This window comes from Cyanistes caeruleus, chromosome 12 (assembly GCF_971803275.1).
Source record: "Cyanistes caeruleus chromosome 12, bCyaCae1.hap1.1, whole genome shotgun sequence".
In the NCBI taxonomy this organism is placed as follows: domain Eukaryota; kingdom Metazoa; phylum Chordata; class Aves; order Passeriformes; family Paridae; genus Cyanistes; species Cyanistes caeruleus.
In genome coordinates, this window is record NC_141712.1 from 12,537,961 (window position 1) to 12,557,048 (window position 19,088).

The 19,088-nt window shown below is 39.6% G+C and overlaps 2 protein-coding genes across 4 annotated transcripts in view; both read left to right on the forward strand.

Moving 5' to 3' along the window:
* Window positions 1-14,281, forward strand: part of LPCAT2 (lysophosphatidylcholine acyltransferase 2) — a 29,481-nt gene extending 15,200 nt beyond the window's left edge. For all 3 annotated transcript variants that reach the window (XM_086847235.1, XM_086847237.1, XM_086847236.1), the window contains 7 exons: window positions 90-144; window positions 3,257-3,339; window positions 3,870-3,995; window positions 5,079-5,232; window positions 10,505-10,603; window positions 12,258-12,399; window positions 12,670-14,281. In XM_086847235.1, coding sequence (XP_086703361.1) covers window positions 90-144; window positions 3,257-3,339; window positions 3,870-3,995; window positions 5,079-5,232; window positions 10,505-10,603; window positions 12,258-12,399; window positions 12,670-12,911 — 901 coding nt within the window. In that variant the 3' untranslated portion in view covers window positions 12,912-14,281. The remainder of the gene's footprint in view (window positions 1-89; window positions 145-3,256; window positions 3,340-3,869; window positions 3,996-5,078; window positions 5,233-10,504; window positions 10,604-12,257; window positions 12,400-12,669) is intronic.
* Window positions 5,388-7,887, forward strand: LOC111934582 (calpain small subunit 2). The gene has a single exon (XM_023934756.2). It carries the CDS (start codon window positions 6,738-6,740, stop codon window positions 7,482-7,484), a length of 747 nt encoding a protein of 248 aa, XP_023790524.1. The 5' UTR covers window positions 5,388-6,737; the 3' UTR covers window positions 7,485-7,887.
* Window positions 14,282-19,088: the final 4,807 nt, after the last annotated feature.

The following is a 19,088-nucleotide window of genomic DNA, read 5'->3' on the forward strand; positions in this document are numbered from 1 at the left end:
TTGTGCTTTTAAAAAGTTTTATCTACTGACATGCAAATACTTTTGTTTTAAATAAGTGAAATTTATTTTTCCTTCCTCTTTGCCTGCAGTAAAGAGCTGTGCATAATGACACTGTGTCAGATCTTCACAAGATTAGAAGTTGAGGTAAGAATTGGAAATATTTTTGTACTAAGATTTAGCAACCAGGGAATTTCTGCTTTAATATAAATGCATTATTCATATTATTAGTTATTTCTAGGGAAGAATAAACAAATATCTCAGAACCAAGAACAAGCATCACAGTAAATAATAGATTAAATTTGTTGTCCATATGTGTGTATCATTCTGATGAGTTTCTAAGACAGCTGCCAGAAATGTATTTTTAGAGCATTATAAAATTACTGTTAATTATCACCACATGAATTCTACAGATGTTAAAAATAAGAATTAGCATACATTCTTTCAAAGGTAACAGCTTCTTTTTCCTACCTCCCCATTTCTCTAATCCTTCACAGCAACCTCCTGTACCTCACCATCTCCCCAGACTGGACTCTCACAGATTTCTACAACTAAGAGCTCATTCAAGTACTTGTGCTGAGCTCATATGAGGAACCAGTTCCCTTGATCATTAAAATCCACTGCACAGCACAGAGACAGATGAGCAACATCTGAAACAACATCCACACTTCTTAATGTGAAAAGAATTCATGTGTGCACCCACACTAACTGCTCCCTGTCAAAGAGACAACTTTCAAAACACATTCCCTACCAGACCACAAAGGATTGTCAGTGTGGACTAAGTTGGTTTAGGAACCTGAGGAAGGGGAGAAAATGACATCTTTTGCTCTTTATTTGCAAAACACAGAACTTAGCAGAGTCCAAAGCTTTGTGAATACAGGCACTGTTGTTACTGCTAACAATTGGCAATGTAGTCTGTGTTGTGGAACAATGAAATTCATTTTAAGGGAGCATCTTGTGACTGTATAGTGCATGCATTAGACACATATTTGTAGAAGGTGTAATCAAGAGATAATTATCCTAATAATTTTGTTCAGTAGGGCATAGCTATGTGATTTATATACAAGGGAGCAAGAAACAGTTAATGTAGCCCTTCCAGTTGAAGGAAAAGCTTTATTTTCCCCTACTTCAGAACAGAAGTCAAACTTGTTTGTTAGAAAATAAATTTCATATTCCAAGAGATGAAACTGAAGCGAAAAAATTTGCAGCTTTCACAGCAGCACATGTGTCCCCAGAATGAAACTAATTTCTTAGCATCAGTGCAAAAGCCTTTCAGTTTCTGAAAAGAGAGGGAACACATTTTCTTTTGGAAGGAGGGAATCCAGCTACTCCTTTTAGGAGTGGACATTTCTGTTGGCTGTCCCATCCTGTGAGCAAGTAGCCTCTCCACCCCCACCAGTCTTGCACTGCCTTTACCTGCTGTTTCAGAGCAGTGATGGGCTCCAGGGCTGTGTGTCCATGTCCAGTCCAGCTCTAACACTGGGATGTTGAACATGAGGCTGAGCCTGGTAGTGAGTTTTAGGGCTGCAAAAAATACAGCATTTGACAAATTCTGTTAGAAGAGAGACTAGGTCACAGGATCGGAGAAACAGATCAGAGAAATATTTTTGCTGCTGAAAGATGTGTGAAGGATTTTTGATACAGGACTGAGTTTGACTGGGAAGATGTACTTGCCACTCTCTAGCAGATAAGCAGCTGAGGGTGTGAGATCGTGCAGCCACTGCAGGAGGTCAAGAAACCAAATTCTTGCTCCTCAGCTGTTGTTTCTGGCAAACAGGTTTTAGGAATAATTGTAGGGGTTTTTTTTGAAGAGGATGAAGGTAGTGTTTAAGCTGCCAGGAATTTACATTGCTCTGTGAGCAAGACCTCAGCCTCAAGTGACGTAAATGACCACTTTGAAAACCATGACCATGTTTGCATAGATAAACCTGGAGTTATGATTTCATCTCAACCAGTGACGACAAGAGTTTTCTGTGTACTGTGTGCCTGGGCTTTCTCGTTCAAGAGTTATGTGACTTCTGAAGGGGAGTTGTAATAACCAGGGACCTATTTCAGACTTTGAACAAAGCTGGCAACTGCTTACAGAAGGAATGAAATCTCAAATATTCATGTGAACAGCTGGACTTCTCCTCTCCTTACAGGGGAAACAACTTTTAATTATAAATAGAAAATTGTTATGGTTATTTGACAGATAATTCCATAAATTCACTGGTTTTAATCATAAAGAGACAGCATTCCTTAAAAACTAATTTTAAAAGGCTATTCAGGACGAACTATGTTTATATGGGAGAGTTAGCACTGTAATAATGCATCACCAGCACCTGTACTATAACTAAAGCAAGATAGTGGCACATAATTAACAACTTTCTTCCAGTGAACCATGAGAAACACCTTATTTTGGAATTGTTGTATTCTATGAATTAAGGGCAGGGTGCAGAGCAGCAGAACTCTGATAAATGATAACCATAGCTGGAAAAAGGCCCAGTAAACAGGGCTGTGAGCAAACACTGTTGACTGAAGTAGAAAGAACAAAGCACTCCTCCACACACACTACTTTGCAAACAGGTGCTGGTTCATGCCACAACAGATAATAGTTCATCTAGAGGCTATTTTAGTGAAAAGTACTTCCAACTTCTTACTTATTAATACTGAATCCTCAATAGAAAGCATCCTACCATTTAGATAACTGGGGTGTTTCCTAGATGTGGTAGGAGAGGGGGTTGTTGGGATTTTTTTCCTTCTGCTTGGAGTTCCAAAATTGTATCCAGTTAGTGTGCTATTTACAACTCAGAACTATGATTCCTTAATGTTTTTGTCATGGGGGGAAAAGTGTTCAGGAAACTTACCTGTCACATGCTGACAGATAAAATTAAGATGTAGGAGGTGGGACTGCAGTGTGTATTTAAATACATCTTTGAAGTGTGCAATATTTCAAACTCACATTCTTACCAGTGCAGCATTTAATCTTTTAACTAAATATGTATTTATTATACTTTCCTTCTTTGGGGGATTGATTTTACATATTAAAGAAGCTTCTCCCAATCCTTAAGAAGCAGTTTTGCAGTAAATCTCATTTACTGTGTGGAGAGGGCAGAAGAGCCTGAGCATTTTCTAAGGTGGTTGAGACCTCTAGCGCCCAGTCCTCTCATTGCACAGCTGATGTTTTTCTCCTGTTGTCCTACACTTAAAAATAAGAAATTGCTCATGTTCCTAATGAAGTGGTAACTATTGAATTGATTGGATAACTCATCCCTTTCAGTTTCTGCCTGTTCATGTTCCTACTGAGGAAGAAAAGAATGATCCAATTCTTTTTGCCAACAGAGTCCGGCAAACCATGGCAAAGTAAGTAATCAATCACCAGTAAAACCTTTGAGAGCTGTTCTTTTATATCCAGAAATTCCACATACAGCCTAGCCATAAAGTACAATTTAATCAAGTCCCAGGTACTATATATAGGAATTACTCTAGATTTTCACCAGGAGGTGTCAAACTCATATACAACATTAGCCTGATCGTTTTTACGTGGAGCATAAAGAAGGTTGTCTTACATTGGAATGTATGTTCAATTCATAGAAAACTGGAATAAAATCATCTGTTCTGCTTGGCAAGGAAAAGTGGGTGGTGGTTCGTTCTGCAGCATTACTGGGCTGCATTTACAAGATTGTAAACATTAAAACCTCATGGTGCTGCCATAATGTAGTTTCCCGGTGTGGTTTCACAGTTTCATGAAATGGTGTGTATTGCTTTGTCCTACTTGCAACAGTGCAAGAATGAATTACCATTTGTTTCGCACATCAGAGAAGGGAAGCCATCAATAAAAAGATCTTTTCATATACAAAATTGATTTTGCTTTTTCCTTAATTTTATTTCAGTGCTTTGAATGTTCCAATCACTGATCACACTTTTGAAGACTGCAGACTGATGATTTCAGCAGGGCAGTTGACTTTACCCATGGAAGCTGGGCTGGTGGAGTTCACCAAAATTAGCAAGAAACTCAAGTAAGGGAAGTTTTATCTCTTGGTAGCATAATAACTAAAGTGCTGCAGGTGTTGATGGCTGTCTGCCAAAGATTAAATAACCAGACAACAGACTTGGCCATGTGTAATATTGTGTATTTATGCATACAACTTACATAAATTACAAGGAAGTCAGAGATGAGGAAAATCCCAGTAAGGACTAATCCCAAGTAATTTTTGTCTCCAATGTTGCAAGAGAAAAGATTTTTCTCACCAAAGGGAGAGAAAGAGCAGTACCTATTTTAAGCACTTGATGGTAATCTTGGTGCAAATTTCAATTGCTTTAGTGGTGAGGTACTGGCAGCTTGTGGCAGGAAGTAAAAAGCCTCTTTCCAGCCTGATTTTTCAGCTTACTGTTCTTAGTTTTACTGTGCAGCCATGTGTCACTAATGATGTCAGTTTTTTCTGTCTGGATACAGTGGACTTTGAGGACTGAGCCATGTAACCATATTCCATCAAATAACCTGGCATGGCTGTGGTGAAATCTCAGTGTGTCTAATAAATCTTGACTTATTATTATGTGCTATATATCCATTTATAGAACTCCATCTGGAATAGTTACATGGCAATCCTAATTATTCTTACCAGGTGCAGTGGTATATTTCTGCAGAGATCTGATGCTTCTGAGGCTCTAGGAATAGTGGGCTTTTGGGTAGAGAGGTTGCTAATAAGAGCTGACACATGCTCCCTCAGTCAAGGAAATGCTTACCCTAGAGCATGATGGAGCAAAATATTGTTACACCTGAAAGTACAGTGATGAAAAGCTCTCTGCTGGAGCAGCCTAGTAATTGGACAGACAATTCCAAGTTTGGGAAGTTAGTCTATGGAAGTCTGACATACCGAAGTACAGAACTGCTTGCTTTTAATATTAATAAGCAGAGGGGAGCAGTTCTTAATTACTGATTTAAAGTAAAATATCTGGTCTGAAGTACAGCATTAGAAATGCTGTACACACATGCCCTGTTTGGCAGTTTTTCATCTTTGAACACTAATAACTCCTACTGAAATTCCATCTGTCCGAGAACTGCTGTATAGAAATATCTCCTCTCCCTCATGTTTGCATAGCCTAAAATGGAATCATGTCAGAGAGCAGTTGGATACTTTTGCTGCTATTGCAAGTGCTTCCAAAGGGGGAAGAATTGGAATTGAGGAGTTTGCTGAGTACTTGAAGCTGCCTATTTCAGATGTCCTCAGAGAGCTGTTTCTACTTTTTGACAGGGTGAGTAATCAGTTAAGTGACTTGTTGACAATATTTTGTTAGAAATAACGTACCAAAAGGATATTTATTATAATTCATTATGTCCAGCTTAGTAAATGCTTCTTGGTTAACAGTTTCTGTAAGCAAGGTAGGTGACTTAGTTTTGTTCATAAATTTCAGTGGGGAAAACATTCATTCATTTCTGCCTTGGGAGATGGCAGCCATCACTTGGGCCAAGTTGCTGCACCAGTATCAGACAATAATCTTCATGCTGGTAACAGCTGAATATTTTCTTTTGCCAACTGCAGATTTTGATCTTATGTATGTTTTGATAGCTTAGTTAGCTGCTGTTATTAATTAGATAATTTAAGACAGAGTGAAGCTAACTGAAGTGTTAACTGGAGCACTGCAGTGTTTCTGCTGTGCCTGTGAAGGATGCTGTTAGACTTTACAGAGACTCCTCTTGCTTCTCTCCAGCCATAAAGGGTGTGTTAACATGATCATTTAGGCTTTACCCCTAGTCAGTGCTAATCTCTCCAATTTTCTGCTTCTCTCTGAGGATGGCAAAAATGGCTGCATTTCTCTCAATACCAGAAGCATCAATGACTGAAGAAGAGATAGTATTAATCTTACTTTTAGGCCTCCACATGTGCTGCAGTGCACACACACTGAAAGTGCCTGTGGACTGGAGGTTTTCTCTTAACTATAAGAGCTTTCCCAGCTCACCATCACTCTTCCTGATCAGTTAGTCTTAGCAGTACACTGTCCTTGGGAGGCCATGGTAAATGCTGGTTAAAACTGTTTCAGGATTTTTCCAGGTGAAAACTTTTGACAAGCTCTAAAATACGATAGAGCCAAATTTATTTCTTGAACTGCTGAATGTGTTGAAGCTCTAACAGAGCTAGTTACTCATCCTTTGGTCATTCCTTCCTCCCCATCTTGGACCATTGGCTCCTGAGGCATGTGGTCTGGGTCCTGAAGCACAGTACCTACATCAGAAATGTGCTGTGGCAACCAGAGTAATTAAGGGCAACCATTTCAATTTCTTTATATGGCACAACATCAGTGACAAGAACTAGCAAAGTAATGCTCAGTTCTCTAAAAATTTGAGGGAATAAAAGATTGCGAAAACAAACAAGTACAAAGCTGCATGCACCTTTAAGGAGATCCACACAACTGAGGAACAGTCATGGTCATCTAACAGGGCTGTTTTCAAATTACTTCAGGTATGAGCACAGGCATTCTGAGACTGCTTTCTGCGTTTCAGCCTCATTATTTTTTTTCTCTAAAATGGTTCCTCAAATCACATAAACGTAACGATGCAAAGAAGAAAAGAAATAGAGGCGTACCAACACCTGACTGAAACCAGTGAGACGTAACTGGCAGCCAGAGACATGCACAGACATGGGGAAGTCTAAGCATGCAGATAAGCTGTGTTTTGCCCACACCCACATCAGACGCAAAACAGCTTCGGAGAGCTACAGAACGCTGGATCTTTGAGTAACTTGCTTCAAAAAATCTTCACAATGTTCCTTGCTAAAGCTTTGCTGAGTGGAGGAAGTGGTAGTAGTCGTGGAGGAAGCCTTGCACGTGGCCTTGGAGGGCTCCTAACAGGAGGTGGAGGTGCAGGGAATATTGGAGGACTTGTTGGAGGTCTCGTCAACCTTATAAGTGAAGCGGCAGCTCAGTATAATCCAGAGCCACCTCCACCTCCTCGCAATCATTTTACAAATGTGGAAGCTCAGGAGAGTGATGAGATCAGACAATTCCGTCGCCTGTTTGCCCAGCTGGCTGGAGATGATATGGAAGTGTGTGCCACAGAGCTAAGGGACATCCTGAACAAAGTCCTTTCCAGACACCAAGACTTGAAGACGGATGGCTTCAGCTTGGACACCTGCCGTAGCATGGTCGCCGTCATGGACAGCGATACGAGCGGCAAACTGGGCTTTGAGGAGTTCAAGTATCTGTGGAACAACGTCAAGAAGTGGCAATGTGTGTACAAGCAGTACGATACTGATCAGTCAGGCACTGTTGGGAGAGCCCAGCTGCCAAACGCTTTGAAGGCTGCAGGGTTCCACCTGAACGAGCAGCTGTGCCAGGTGATCGTGCGCAGATACGCCGCCGAGGACGGCAGCATGGATTTCAACAGCTTCATCAGCTGCCTGGTGCGGCTGGACAGCATGTTCCGGGCCTTCAAGTCCCTGGACCAAGATGGAAGTGGGCATGTCAAAGTGACCATTGAAGACTGGCTGCAGCTGACCATGTATTCGTGAAGGCGTGGCAAAAAGCAGCTTTGTGTGGAAGATACACGTGGAGGGCTCTGCTGTACAACTGTAGTCTTTGCCTTTAGTCTTTTAAGGCAGATGTAGCTAGCGGTAGATGGATCAGCTTCAAGTGTAGTGATTCCTCTTGTGCATGCACCAGTCTGCTTTTCTGAGGGATTTGTGTGGGTTGTTGATTGGGCAGTTGCATAAGTCTGTCTTCAGAAAATTCTAAACTCTAAGCTTAGGGAATATATTGGAAAGATCTAAGCTTAGTTACTTTTTAATGTAAAATGGTTTGCGTATGAGTATAGCTGTTATATAAAAAAGCTTCTAAGTTTGGTGTTGATGTTGCTGTTCTGATTTGTCAGCAGTCTCTAAGCTGGAATAAAGGCTGTTTGCCTGAAGGCAGTCACTGCTAGAGTCTTGTACAGTTATTTCTAACAAGGGGAAAAGCATTAGAGTTGCAATAACTGTAATGATCAGTGAACTTACATAATCATTCCATTTCCTTTTTACTTCTGCTTTTTCATACTTGGCTGCTGAAGCAAAACCTCAGTGCTACTGTCAGGTAGCACTGGTGACCAGGTAAAATTGAAGACTTACACAAAGCTACTTTTGCAATGATCTTCTCCCTCCTACAGTTCCATGAACTAGTCTTTTCTCTCTTTCCTTCAAGCCTAAACATAGTTATAAAGCAAACAAAATACTACATTTATATTTAGAGAAACTTGAAATAATTATGCAGTCACATAGCAGACAGCCAGCCAAAGTCAACCTCTGGCTATCTGAGTGAAATTTCATCAGAGTGCAGCATCCCACTCAAGGTAGTTATGCAGTTCTGGCTAAGATGTCAACTTCTGGATTTAAAAAAAAAAAAAAGTAGTAACATGAACTGTCAAAGGTACATTTATTTGAATTAAGGATTACATTGTTGATCAAAACAGCTCTTGCATAAGGCAGATTTCTTGGCAAGGTTCTGTTGCTTTAAACAAAAATTATCTCGGGTGTGCGCGAGCTGGCTGGAATGTGAAAAGATGAGTTAAATACACAGCAGAGGCAGTCTCCAGATGTGAGAGTCCTCATGCCCCTGCCCTTCTCCAGGGACACAGAGGTTTGGTTTGGTTTGGTTTGGTTTGGTTTGGTTTGGTTTGGTTTGGTTTGGTTTGGTCTGTAAATTTCCATAGCTTTGATTTCTAAATCTTGCATTTACACCTAGCAAATAGTATTTTTGAAACTGATAAGATAAGTATACCTCCCTGGTATACTTGCAGAAACCTTTTACTTGAAACTGACTTACAATTTATGTCCAGACTTTTTCTCCTACACTTTGTTTAATAGAAAACAGAAAAATAGTAATATTGTCTCAGAAAAAAAGAGGCTAGTTCCTTCCTAATGGCATTCAGCCTCCTCCCAGTTCTTCAGTAGAAAAGCACTCAGTTATCCCTTGTGCCACATAGTGCCATTTGGGCTCTGAGCAATAGAGAAGCAAGCAGGAGGTAGTGTTATACCTCCTCAAAAGTATTGATGCAGTAGTACTTTAAACTTTATACTGCATCTGGCTTTCAGTCCGTGTGAAAATCTAAATGGAGAATGCTTATGACAGTGCAACTTTCTTGTTTTCCAAAGTCTAAGATTTACTGTATTATATTAAAAAAACAACAAAAGCCCAGTTACCATAGCATGCTATAGAGAAGACAGTAGCAGAAAGCTGTCTTCCTTAAAGAAAAACAGAAGTTGTTAAGGTTACATTATGTTTTGATTGTTTTGTGTAGCATAACTACAAATACCCAAATTCTGTTGTTCTCCTTTGCCATTGAGAGAACTGGAGCTCAGCTCACATGTTGCTTCCTGAAAATATTCTTATATTCAGGCTGCAGACACAGATACACATAGAAAGATAATTGCAAGTGCTTTTTGCTGTGGTGTTACATAAGCACTGAAGGTTTTCCTGTATTTTCAGTTTAACTTCCATTTCTTTTTCCAGGCAGCAACCCCGTCATTTCTCCTTAACCAAAATACCAGAGCATTTGGAAGTTAGCCAGCGTCCTAGAGTTTAGTAGAACTAGTCACAACATGATCTTGCAAGCATAGTAACTTTATTTCTCACTAAAATGGCTGGAGTTCTGTCTATCAGACTGCGCTCAGTTTTGATTACCGAGTTTTCGCACTTTAATGAAAGCAAACTGACCTTTATTTTGTCTTTTTTCTTGTCATATTTCCATGTGCAGCCGCAGCTGTGTTAACTTCTTTCAGGAGTTGTTTTTAATTAAATTATTCTAAAGTTTACTTTAAATAGCTGGTATGCTCAAGTAGACATTAGAAGTTGGTAGGAGAGCCAGAAATAGAATCCTGGTCTGACTCTTTGCTGCAGCCAACCACCTCTCTCTCACTTGGCTGAAAAAGTTTTGTGCTGTTCTCATATGTAGGCACTCCACTTTTTAAGATAATGTTCTTGTTGAAATGCAGTACACATTATCCACAAAGGGAACTCTGCTTTACACTTCAGAGTGCTTTTAAAACATTTTTGATGAATGCCCTTATTGTGAATATTCAAAACAATTAACTACTTGTCATTTCTATTATGCTGTCATTACCTGCTCTGTGTCCCATCAAGATTCTGGATTGTTGCATTGGTCTCTGAAGTTCTGCAAGTGCCAGTGCTGCATGCACTGCTACAATTACCTCAAGCACCTGGGTTCCAGTTATTCTTAGAGCCTTCCTGAAGGCCCTGTACTAAAGAAAAACTTTAAGTTGTTTCAATTCTTTTTTGTTTGTGTTTTGCTGCTTTATAAAATAGAAATTTTTACCCAGTTGTAGCTACTGAAAACATGTATATTGCTACTCCAGCCTTAGTATTACGGATTTAGCAAGCTCTTAGGTTTTTCCCAGGAAGAACAAAACCCTCTGGTATTGTAAACTGTCTTAGTGCATGTGTTGTGTTTGATTTACAGAAGAGCTCTTAAAGTGATTTGTAGTATTAACTACAGTTAGTAGTATTATAACTACTGCTGTGCATGTTTGGGTTACAGAATGGAGATGGCACCATCGACTTCAGGGAGTATGTAATTGGTTTGTCTATTCTTTGTAACCCAGCCAACACAGAGGAGACAATTCGGATGGCATTTAAGGTAAGTTCAATTTAGTGTAAATCTACAAACCTGACAAATCAAGACTGACTGTAAGTCTGTTAGCTTTCAAATCATAAGTTTATAGCTTCAATCTGTTATGCAAATGTGAGTAATTCTCTTAAACCAATTGACATTTAGAGTGTGAAAGGGAGGGGAAGAATTGCAGGCATCATAGAGAAGGGTTTCAAAAGCCATCTGAAGGCACTAATGAATATGTAGCTTGGCAGGCTAACTCCAAAAATGATTCAGCAGCACTTGTAGTTTTTTTGCCTGAGGTTTTTTTTCTGCTGTGATTCTTCAATGTCACAATAGATGGAGTAATATCCTTTTGTGGGTCAAACCTCACTAGAGCCATTGTTCTTAACAAAGAGGGGAAAAGAAATCAAGGGCTGTTCAGGACTGTCACATTCAAAACTGGGCTGCATCTGAGAACTGCTGGCTTGTCCTGTGGTGCCCTGATAGTACAAGCAGTCAAGGAGCAGTAGCTCCTTTCACATCTCAGATACATGCAGGCAATACATGACCAATGCTGTGAATCCTTAGCTCTTTTTTTAGTGGCTCTTTGACACAGATTCAGTTGTTTTACTCATTAATCTGGTTTTATGCACTCTACTGAACAACATACTGAGATACTGCTCACGTTCCTTGTAAACTGGGTGCTTCCTAGTACTCATGCATACTTGGGAAGTACCAGAGGTTTTGTGGCAATCCATTATAGCCACTGGCTTCTTTCCAGATAAGCAGTAGAGTTGTTCAAGGTGATTTGTTCATTTTTAGGGATGTTTAATCAGTACAGATTCATATGAAGAAGCAAGCCTAGCAGCTATTGTTGCTGTTCCATTGTGATGTTTCCTAGACTCTTAAGATACTCTTCGATATCTTAACAAGTGTGCTGATTATAAAATCAGTAATTTGTTTTACTTTCCAGTTTCAGCACAAAACAACTGGTTCAGCTGGTAAAAGCCTGTCTAAAATGGAACTTGGGTTCCTTTTTCTGCTTGTTTTCCGTGCCACTAAATGTCTTTTCCTTCACAATGGCAAAGTTTGCCTGTAGCAAATATCTAAGAATGACAGCCCTCCATCCATTGTATTTCTCCAGGGGTGATTCATAGCAGATGGTTATGGATGCACTGGGAAGGATGGGATGCTCAGTGTACCTCAACTGCCTGCATTCCAGGAACCAAAATTCATGTTATTTACAATTAATTCCTTAGTGAGTGATCAGTCACATACACTAAAATTTAGATATGTCAGAGCATAAACTATGATAGCGAGTTCAAGCTGATAGCAGGTGTGCCTAATGAAAATGGAGACTAAAACCTAAGATGTTCCAGTATAGACTGGCTGAATCCAGTAGACTCTTAGCATAGCTCATGGTGACAATAAATCTACATCTTTGTTTATGTTTTATCAGTTTTGTATTATTTTTATCACTGAACCAAGGTTCAACTGTGAGGTTGGTTTGTTTTGGCAGAATGTTCTGTTCCCAGCTATGACATGGACATTGCTCTGCAAAGTGTCTGCTTAGAGTTCCAGGCTCTTCAAATCCCAGGCATTGTTCACAGAGCTCCTGAAAGCTAGAAAGCAACAATGAGTGGCTGATGTGCAAGAGGGTTCATAGGTAAAGTATTTTTACACATTCTGTCTCTTCCAGCTCTTTGACATGGATGAAGATGGCACTATAACAGAAGATGAGTTTGCTTCTATCATTCAGTCAGCACTGGGGCTGCCTGAGCTTGATGTTTCTGTGCTCTTCAAAGAAATAGATGCAGATGAAACTGGGAAGCTCTCCTATGGTAAGTTATGTCCTTTTGTTAGAAAGAATACTCTTACAGTCATATTGACAGGGAGTTTCCTTTTTTAATTCCCTCAAATTCCCTGATGGTTCTCATACCTTGTTTTTGGGGAGAGCTTTTGAAGCACAAACCTAGATACTTTGTGTGATATTCTTGGGATTTTTTAGAAGGAACTAACTGGAGATCAGCTTCAGTGAAAGAAGCAGGCAGTGAAATTTTCTTTGGTTCTGTTGCTGCAGTGTAGCATCTGTGTTTTTTTATGTTTTTCAGAGGAGTTCAAGAACTTTGCACTCAAGCATCCAGAATATGCCACGTTGTTTACTACGTACTTAGATCTACAGAGACACCAGCTAGGTATGTTTGAGGAGCATGACACTGAGCCACCCAAAGGCAAACACAGCCCAGTTAGGAGCACAGCCCCAGTCTCAGAAACACCACTTGCAAGAAATAAAGTCTGTCCTGAAGGCAATGAAGAGGATTGCTCAAGTACCTCTGATAAAAAGGATGACTGAGAAGAGTTCAATAATTCACCTCTTGAATTCTACAGGATATTTTCCCCAGCTGTTCATAAGCACAACTGATGTAGAGATGGAAGTTATAATTTAAAAAAGGTTCTTTTTGTTTTTTTACTTTCATAACAGGAGGAGTTATTCCTGTTTGATTGTAAGGGAAAAACCACTGTTCAATTCTTAATGTCAGTATCACAGTACTGGGAATGTTGTTCAGTGTCTCCCAAGTTCACGTTTCCACAAAAGTAACAGGTGTGCTAAGAGGGGTACAAGGCTCCAGCACTGCAGTGACCTCTCAGAATGCAGACTGAGGAGTCCACTTGTCTAAAAATAAGTGGAATTTTTGGTGCTGCTCAATTTCTCTATATCCCCAACATTACTTAAGGGAAAAAAATTATGCTAGAGTGTTTTCATTTGCAATATCATTTAGCCATTCTCAAATTTCTGAGACACACAGAAATGAGTTACAGGAAGCTGAGAGTTGAAGATTGTGTTTTTTGGGTATCTTTAGATTGCCCTTAACTGTTTATGAACCAGAAAGCCTAAGCTTCTGAACAAGACATGCTGGTTCACAGGGGTTAACAGAAACCACTTTAGGCCTAAAGGCTGGTGACAGGTGGAAATGGCTGCACTTCTAACAACAAATTACTAATTGGAATGCCAAGATAGCAGCTTACAGTCTAGAGGAAAATGCAGACCATAAGACCTAAGAATTAATGGACTATTTCAAAATAAATACCATGTTGTTTACAGTAACAACTGTTGAGGATCACAGTGGGAGGAACATTTCAGACTTCAGTGTATTTTTTTATTCTAGCAGTTATCAACAGAGGAATGTGACCTTGCTCTGCAAAGCTTGAAAGGCAAATATGCTGTCAAACCATAGTTCTAGTACTTGGTATCTACTCTAAAGCTGTCTCCTAGAAACCATGTTTGCATTACTGTGCCATTACTCAGTGTTCTTGGGGTTTGGTTCAAAACCAAATCTTTCTAGTAAATGATTTGAATATGTTTTGCCTTGGTCCTCTCTAGTGCACGGGAAATTGGGCCTTTATCTTTTTCCATCCTTCATCTGAATGCACTTTATCCAGTATTTAAAATATATAGCTATTTAGGAAAATACTTCTTAGTAAAAACTTGGAAGGGATGAAATGAGAAGATATTTTCAAATGAAAACTGAGATGAGCAAAGCCTAGACTGTCTACTACAATAATAACCAATTTTCAGCAGGTTTTCATATGTGAAATGGTAACCTCTGCCTCTAAGTTATTGCTTGCAGTCTGGCCACAAGCTCATTGTGATGTTGTACTTTCTCTAATTGTGCCTCTCCTGATGTTTCATGTGCTTAAAATAAATCTATATTTTTTAAAATACTTGAATGGCTGAGTCTTTTTAGTACAGTGGGAAGGGTACTTTGTCTACCTTAAGGGGCGGGGGGGGAGCTTCCAGAAAATCCTGCTTAAGATGTCTTACCTTGGTAAACTCAGTGCAGTCTGAAGTTGTCATTTTCAGGTTTTTGTATGATGGCACTTTGCTTTATGTAGGGCTGGAAGAGGAGGACAGGACCAATGCTCTTCCAGAGTTACTTCTGGTGACTGCCTCGTCAAGAGGGATGACAATACAAAGGTCTGCAAACCCGTGGAGAGAGACCTCCATTTTTTGATGGAAAATAAGGCATCACCCTTTAGATGTAAAATGAGTGACCTTAACCACAGTTGAGATGTAACAATCACAGCTTTGAGTATTGTGAACATTAGAGTATTTCAATTAGAAAAGGAGAAACAGGAATACAGTTAACTGGAACGCATGTTAATGCTTAGCAAGGATGCTTTTACCTAGCACATTAACCAGTCTCAGCATTTCAACCAGCGGTAGTCTCTTCAAAGTTGACTTCTATTCCAACCAGTAAGAAAAAGATGGGTAAGCAAAGATGACACAGGAAAGCACTTCAAGGTCTCAGGATGCAAAGGCTGCCTTGCACACACTCCTGCTGAATCCAGCTGCATTCAGCACCAGGAGCTGTGCTTCCAATTGCACAGAATCTTTAGTGATTTCATAAAAATCTGCAAGTCACACAGGCCCTTTGCAGTTAAAGCCAAAAGTATTATATATGTATATATATATAAATCTACCTATCCCTGTAGTTAGAGGAAAGGCCACAAATGGGTTTGGTATGTAGCAGTGATTCAACCATGCTCTGAAGAGAAATTAGCTGAACACTAGAGACACTAACTCAATATACACACATCTGCTGGATGTGCGGGAAGGGAATACATTAATTTCTAGCCATCATCGTGCCTCAGGGAGCTTTTAAAAGGACCAAACTAAAAGCAGTCTGCAATAAACAGGCATTACATTAAGTGGCAGAGCAGGAACTAAACAGAAGGAGAAGGTTAAAAATACTAAACAGAAAATGGGTCTCAATCAGGCATTGAGGGATGACACCTTTCTGTCTCAGACTTCCTGAGGTGTAAGTTTGTAAGTCCATGGGCTGCTTTAGGATCACTGTGAGTCCTGCACAGCAGAAAGGTGTATTTGGCCCCATGTCACCTTAGAAAACATTTATTTAATCAGGAGTTCTCTGTCTTGCTTTGACATGGATTTGATGATAAATCCTTCATGGATACAAAAATAAGACACTTTCAAGTAAGCAAAAACTCCAGCAATATTAAAACAGGTGAGAATCTGATAAGAACAATTCTATTAGAAGAGGGAAACAACTTATTCACAAGAATACAGGCCCATGGGATGCTGTTATTCATGAGGTTTGATAACTATATACTATGAATAAATCTCATCTACATCTTTTAAATCAAGGCTCCTGTTTCTGAACACATAAAGGCAATGCTGGGTCACTTAGAGGAGTGAACCTTCTTTGTTCACCCTGAAACAAAGACATAAATACTGTAAGTTTAAGGAAGGTGAATTACAGGGTGTCTCCACTGGCCACACCAGAGGTTGATTTCTGGGACAAAGATCTTTCAATCCAAGAAAATTAAAGCCATTTGCACTTCCTTTGCTGCATCAGTGTTGCTACCTAAGTGGAAACAGAATGACACATCCAGATTTCATGTCAGGTTATACCTCTATATGATCTGGTACTATACTGCCAAAATCACATAATTCCTGTCTGGTTGCTCTCCATAAGAACTATGAGGAGCAGTAACACTGATGGAAAGCATCTGAAAATGGCTCTCCTCACAGTCAGCTGGGCAGCACCAATCAGAGACACCAAACCATCAGTGACTTCTGCTCCTGAACTCTTGTGCTTATCTGCATCAGAACAAGTGAGGTGCCAAACTTTATTCCCACAATATTCCTGTGAGTGTTGCATCCTCTTCCTCACTGGCTTGCTCCATGGTAGGGGGGATGCAGGGGAGGTGAAGGTCCCAGATTCCTAAATGGTTTACAGGGGACATTCTGCAGAACAGTTGTATGCTCAGCCCATTCATCCCTTCTCAAGACCCCAGCAGGACTAAGAGCCCCAGGAGTGCAGCCAAGGGTTGTGTTGTGTGACAGTTCTGTTGATCATTCATAGAAGAGCTGCACAGGGTAAGGGCTGCTTGGCCACATCCCTTGCAATTCCCATCTAAAACAAAGTATTCCCATGGTATCAGATGTCTGAGAAACATTTGTCAAGACCTTTCTTCTATGGTGGTCAGCCCACCAGAGCCCTATTCCTGGGTAATTCCTCAGGCACCATGCCAGTGCAAATAAATACACCATTCTGCCTGAGCAGGCTCCTGGTGGTGCTTGCATAGGTGCCAAGAGCTACTCAGAGCTCATGGATGTGGAAAATCAGGGCCTGAAACTTAGAAACTAAATGTAAAAAATGTCCCTACATATACAAACACACCCACACCGGACAGTGCTGTGAACTGTTTGACCACAGCCTTCAACAGGCATGCAGCCTGAGATTTCATGCTGAGAATTACACAGCTCTCACTTTGAGAATGCCACAGGAGAAATTCTAAAGAAAGGCTTGGGAGGTTGGTAGCTACTCTGTAGGATTTGCTGGAAGATTGGTCAGTGCCCTTTAGCTTACCTTTTTCCCTTCTGTTTTGCATCTCTTGAAACAACCTACCTTTTTCTCCACTTTCTCTTCCATATTTTCACCTAAAATATAGCTACTACCATTAAAAGTTATATTGCACAATGATTAAAATTAAATTTTAAAATTAAAACATAAAAATTAGCAAATCTGGTGGGATTCAGGGGCACATGCAATATTCAGGTAACTACTTTTACTGGCCTGCAGTATGAGCAAACTTGTCAAAGGTTGCAAGGGATTTTAATGACACTGAATTAATTAATTTTAAATCTTTACTCAGTGAAATAACATTTATTAGACTGACTAGCAAGAGGGAGACGTTTGTCAGCAGTGCTTAAGTTGGCAGACTCTCTGTTACTATACATAGCCAGAGAGGCAGAGAGTAAACATCTTATAGGATTAGCAGCTATGTTCATAGCTGAGATGAAATTTGAACATTTCATTAGTATAAGATTGATTCTGACATTTCATAAAGCCAAAATGCAAACAATAAAATGTGTCTGATATAAATACAGTATGCAGCACTTACTCAGATAAAGTTCAAGAAGCACGGCAGGTTTAGTACCATGACAAAGGAAATACAGGAGGGTCATTTAAGGACCCAACTTCTGCTAAGCACTTCAGTGTATGCTTAATCCTGTAGGTATCAATCAGATGCTTTGTACTTATTAATAGCAGAAAACAATACTAATAATCAGAAAACAGGAATAATTTCCATGGCTAGTTATTGTAAGAATGCTGAGAACTGCATCACCACCATCAAGGAACACAATACCACAACTGACTAAGTTTTATTTATTATGCCATCCTCTTAATTTGAGAGATTTTGCAACAAAGCTTGACTGGTGAGACTTCAGAGACACATGACAACGTTATAATAGAAAATACTTCATTACCTTGGCTAACCACTACTTTTTAAGCCCCTTCCTGCTGCAACAGGTTGAAAGTAAATATATGCCCCTCCTCTATTCTCACATTGTGATTATTCTTGTTTTTCATGCTATTACATGCTTTACCATCCTGATAATAAATTAGTATTAACTTTTTTCATCTGTTAACTCTTATTACAAGTTTTATTCCAGGAAATAATCCACTGAAAATCTTTCTTTCAAGATTGAAAATAATATGTTAAAAAAAGGTTCAAGCAAGGCTCTTCTCTAAAGCTTCAGCTGCACGTGCATTGCTTTGTTCTATGCTGGGCATAGGTAAGAGCATTCATTTGAAGGAGTGAGCATTCACTAAATTAAACCTGCCATTAAAGGCCTCCACAAAGGGACACTGCACAACCTTGCCCATCTAATCTATTGCTCAATAATTTCTGCTATTAGAAAAGTTTTTCTTCTGGTCTAGCCTGAATACTTTTGCAGCTGAATTGTTGTGATCACCTTGTTCAAGGAGAATTTATTAATTTCACTTTCTCTTCTGCGTAACTATTTATAACTGCACATACCTATATCCAGGTCTTGTGGTCACGCCTGTTTCACCCATCTCTCTCCCCCAGCCTGCCTTTCTTAAGTCAAAAAGCAAAGTCTCTTTCTTTTTTTCTTCACAGGCTTCACTATACTACCAATTATTTTAATTTAGGTTCTTCAGAGAGAGAAGCTCTCTGCTTCAGCTCCAGGCCTACCATTCCTCAGAAGACAAGAAGACTTTCTGTAGTCAATGCTCCTGTTCATACACACCCAGTGCAAAGCCTGTCTTTTTAAAAACAGCACAACACTGCCCACTGTAAATCTATCTCCAATCTAATGAACTGCTCTCCCCTCTCTTCCTACAGCTGCTCATTCCTGCCTATTGCAGTATCTTAGTTTTATCCTTATGGTATTTAAAAGACCAGTTTATCAATAATATTTTGATCAGCTCAAATCATTGTTAAAAAGAGTTTTTTTATTTAAAAAAAAACCATTTATTTCCCTTTTGTTAAGGACGTTATCTTCCTAAAACTTCACTAAGCATCTGACAGTACACTAGAAGCAAAGGTTTTACAGATTAGAGAGACATGATGAAAGCTTAGAGGCCATAATTGTTCAAAAATAATAATTTCCTTTTCAAAGGTAAACATCAGCCTTGCAGACAAAGATAAGGCCAAGTGCACAATTAGATACACAAGTCTGTGTTTCTGCCCATAT

What these genes read in the sequence shown, in the direction of transcription:
- LOC111934582 (XM_023934756.2), top strand. Translation starts at nt 6,738, where the DNA reads ATGTTCCTTGCTAAAGCTTTGCTGAGTGGAGGAAGTGGTAGTAGTCGT.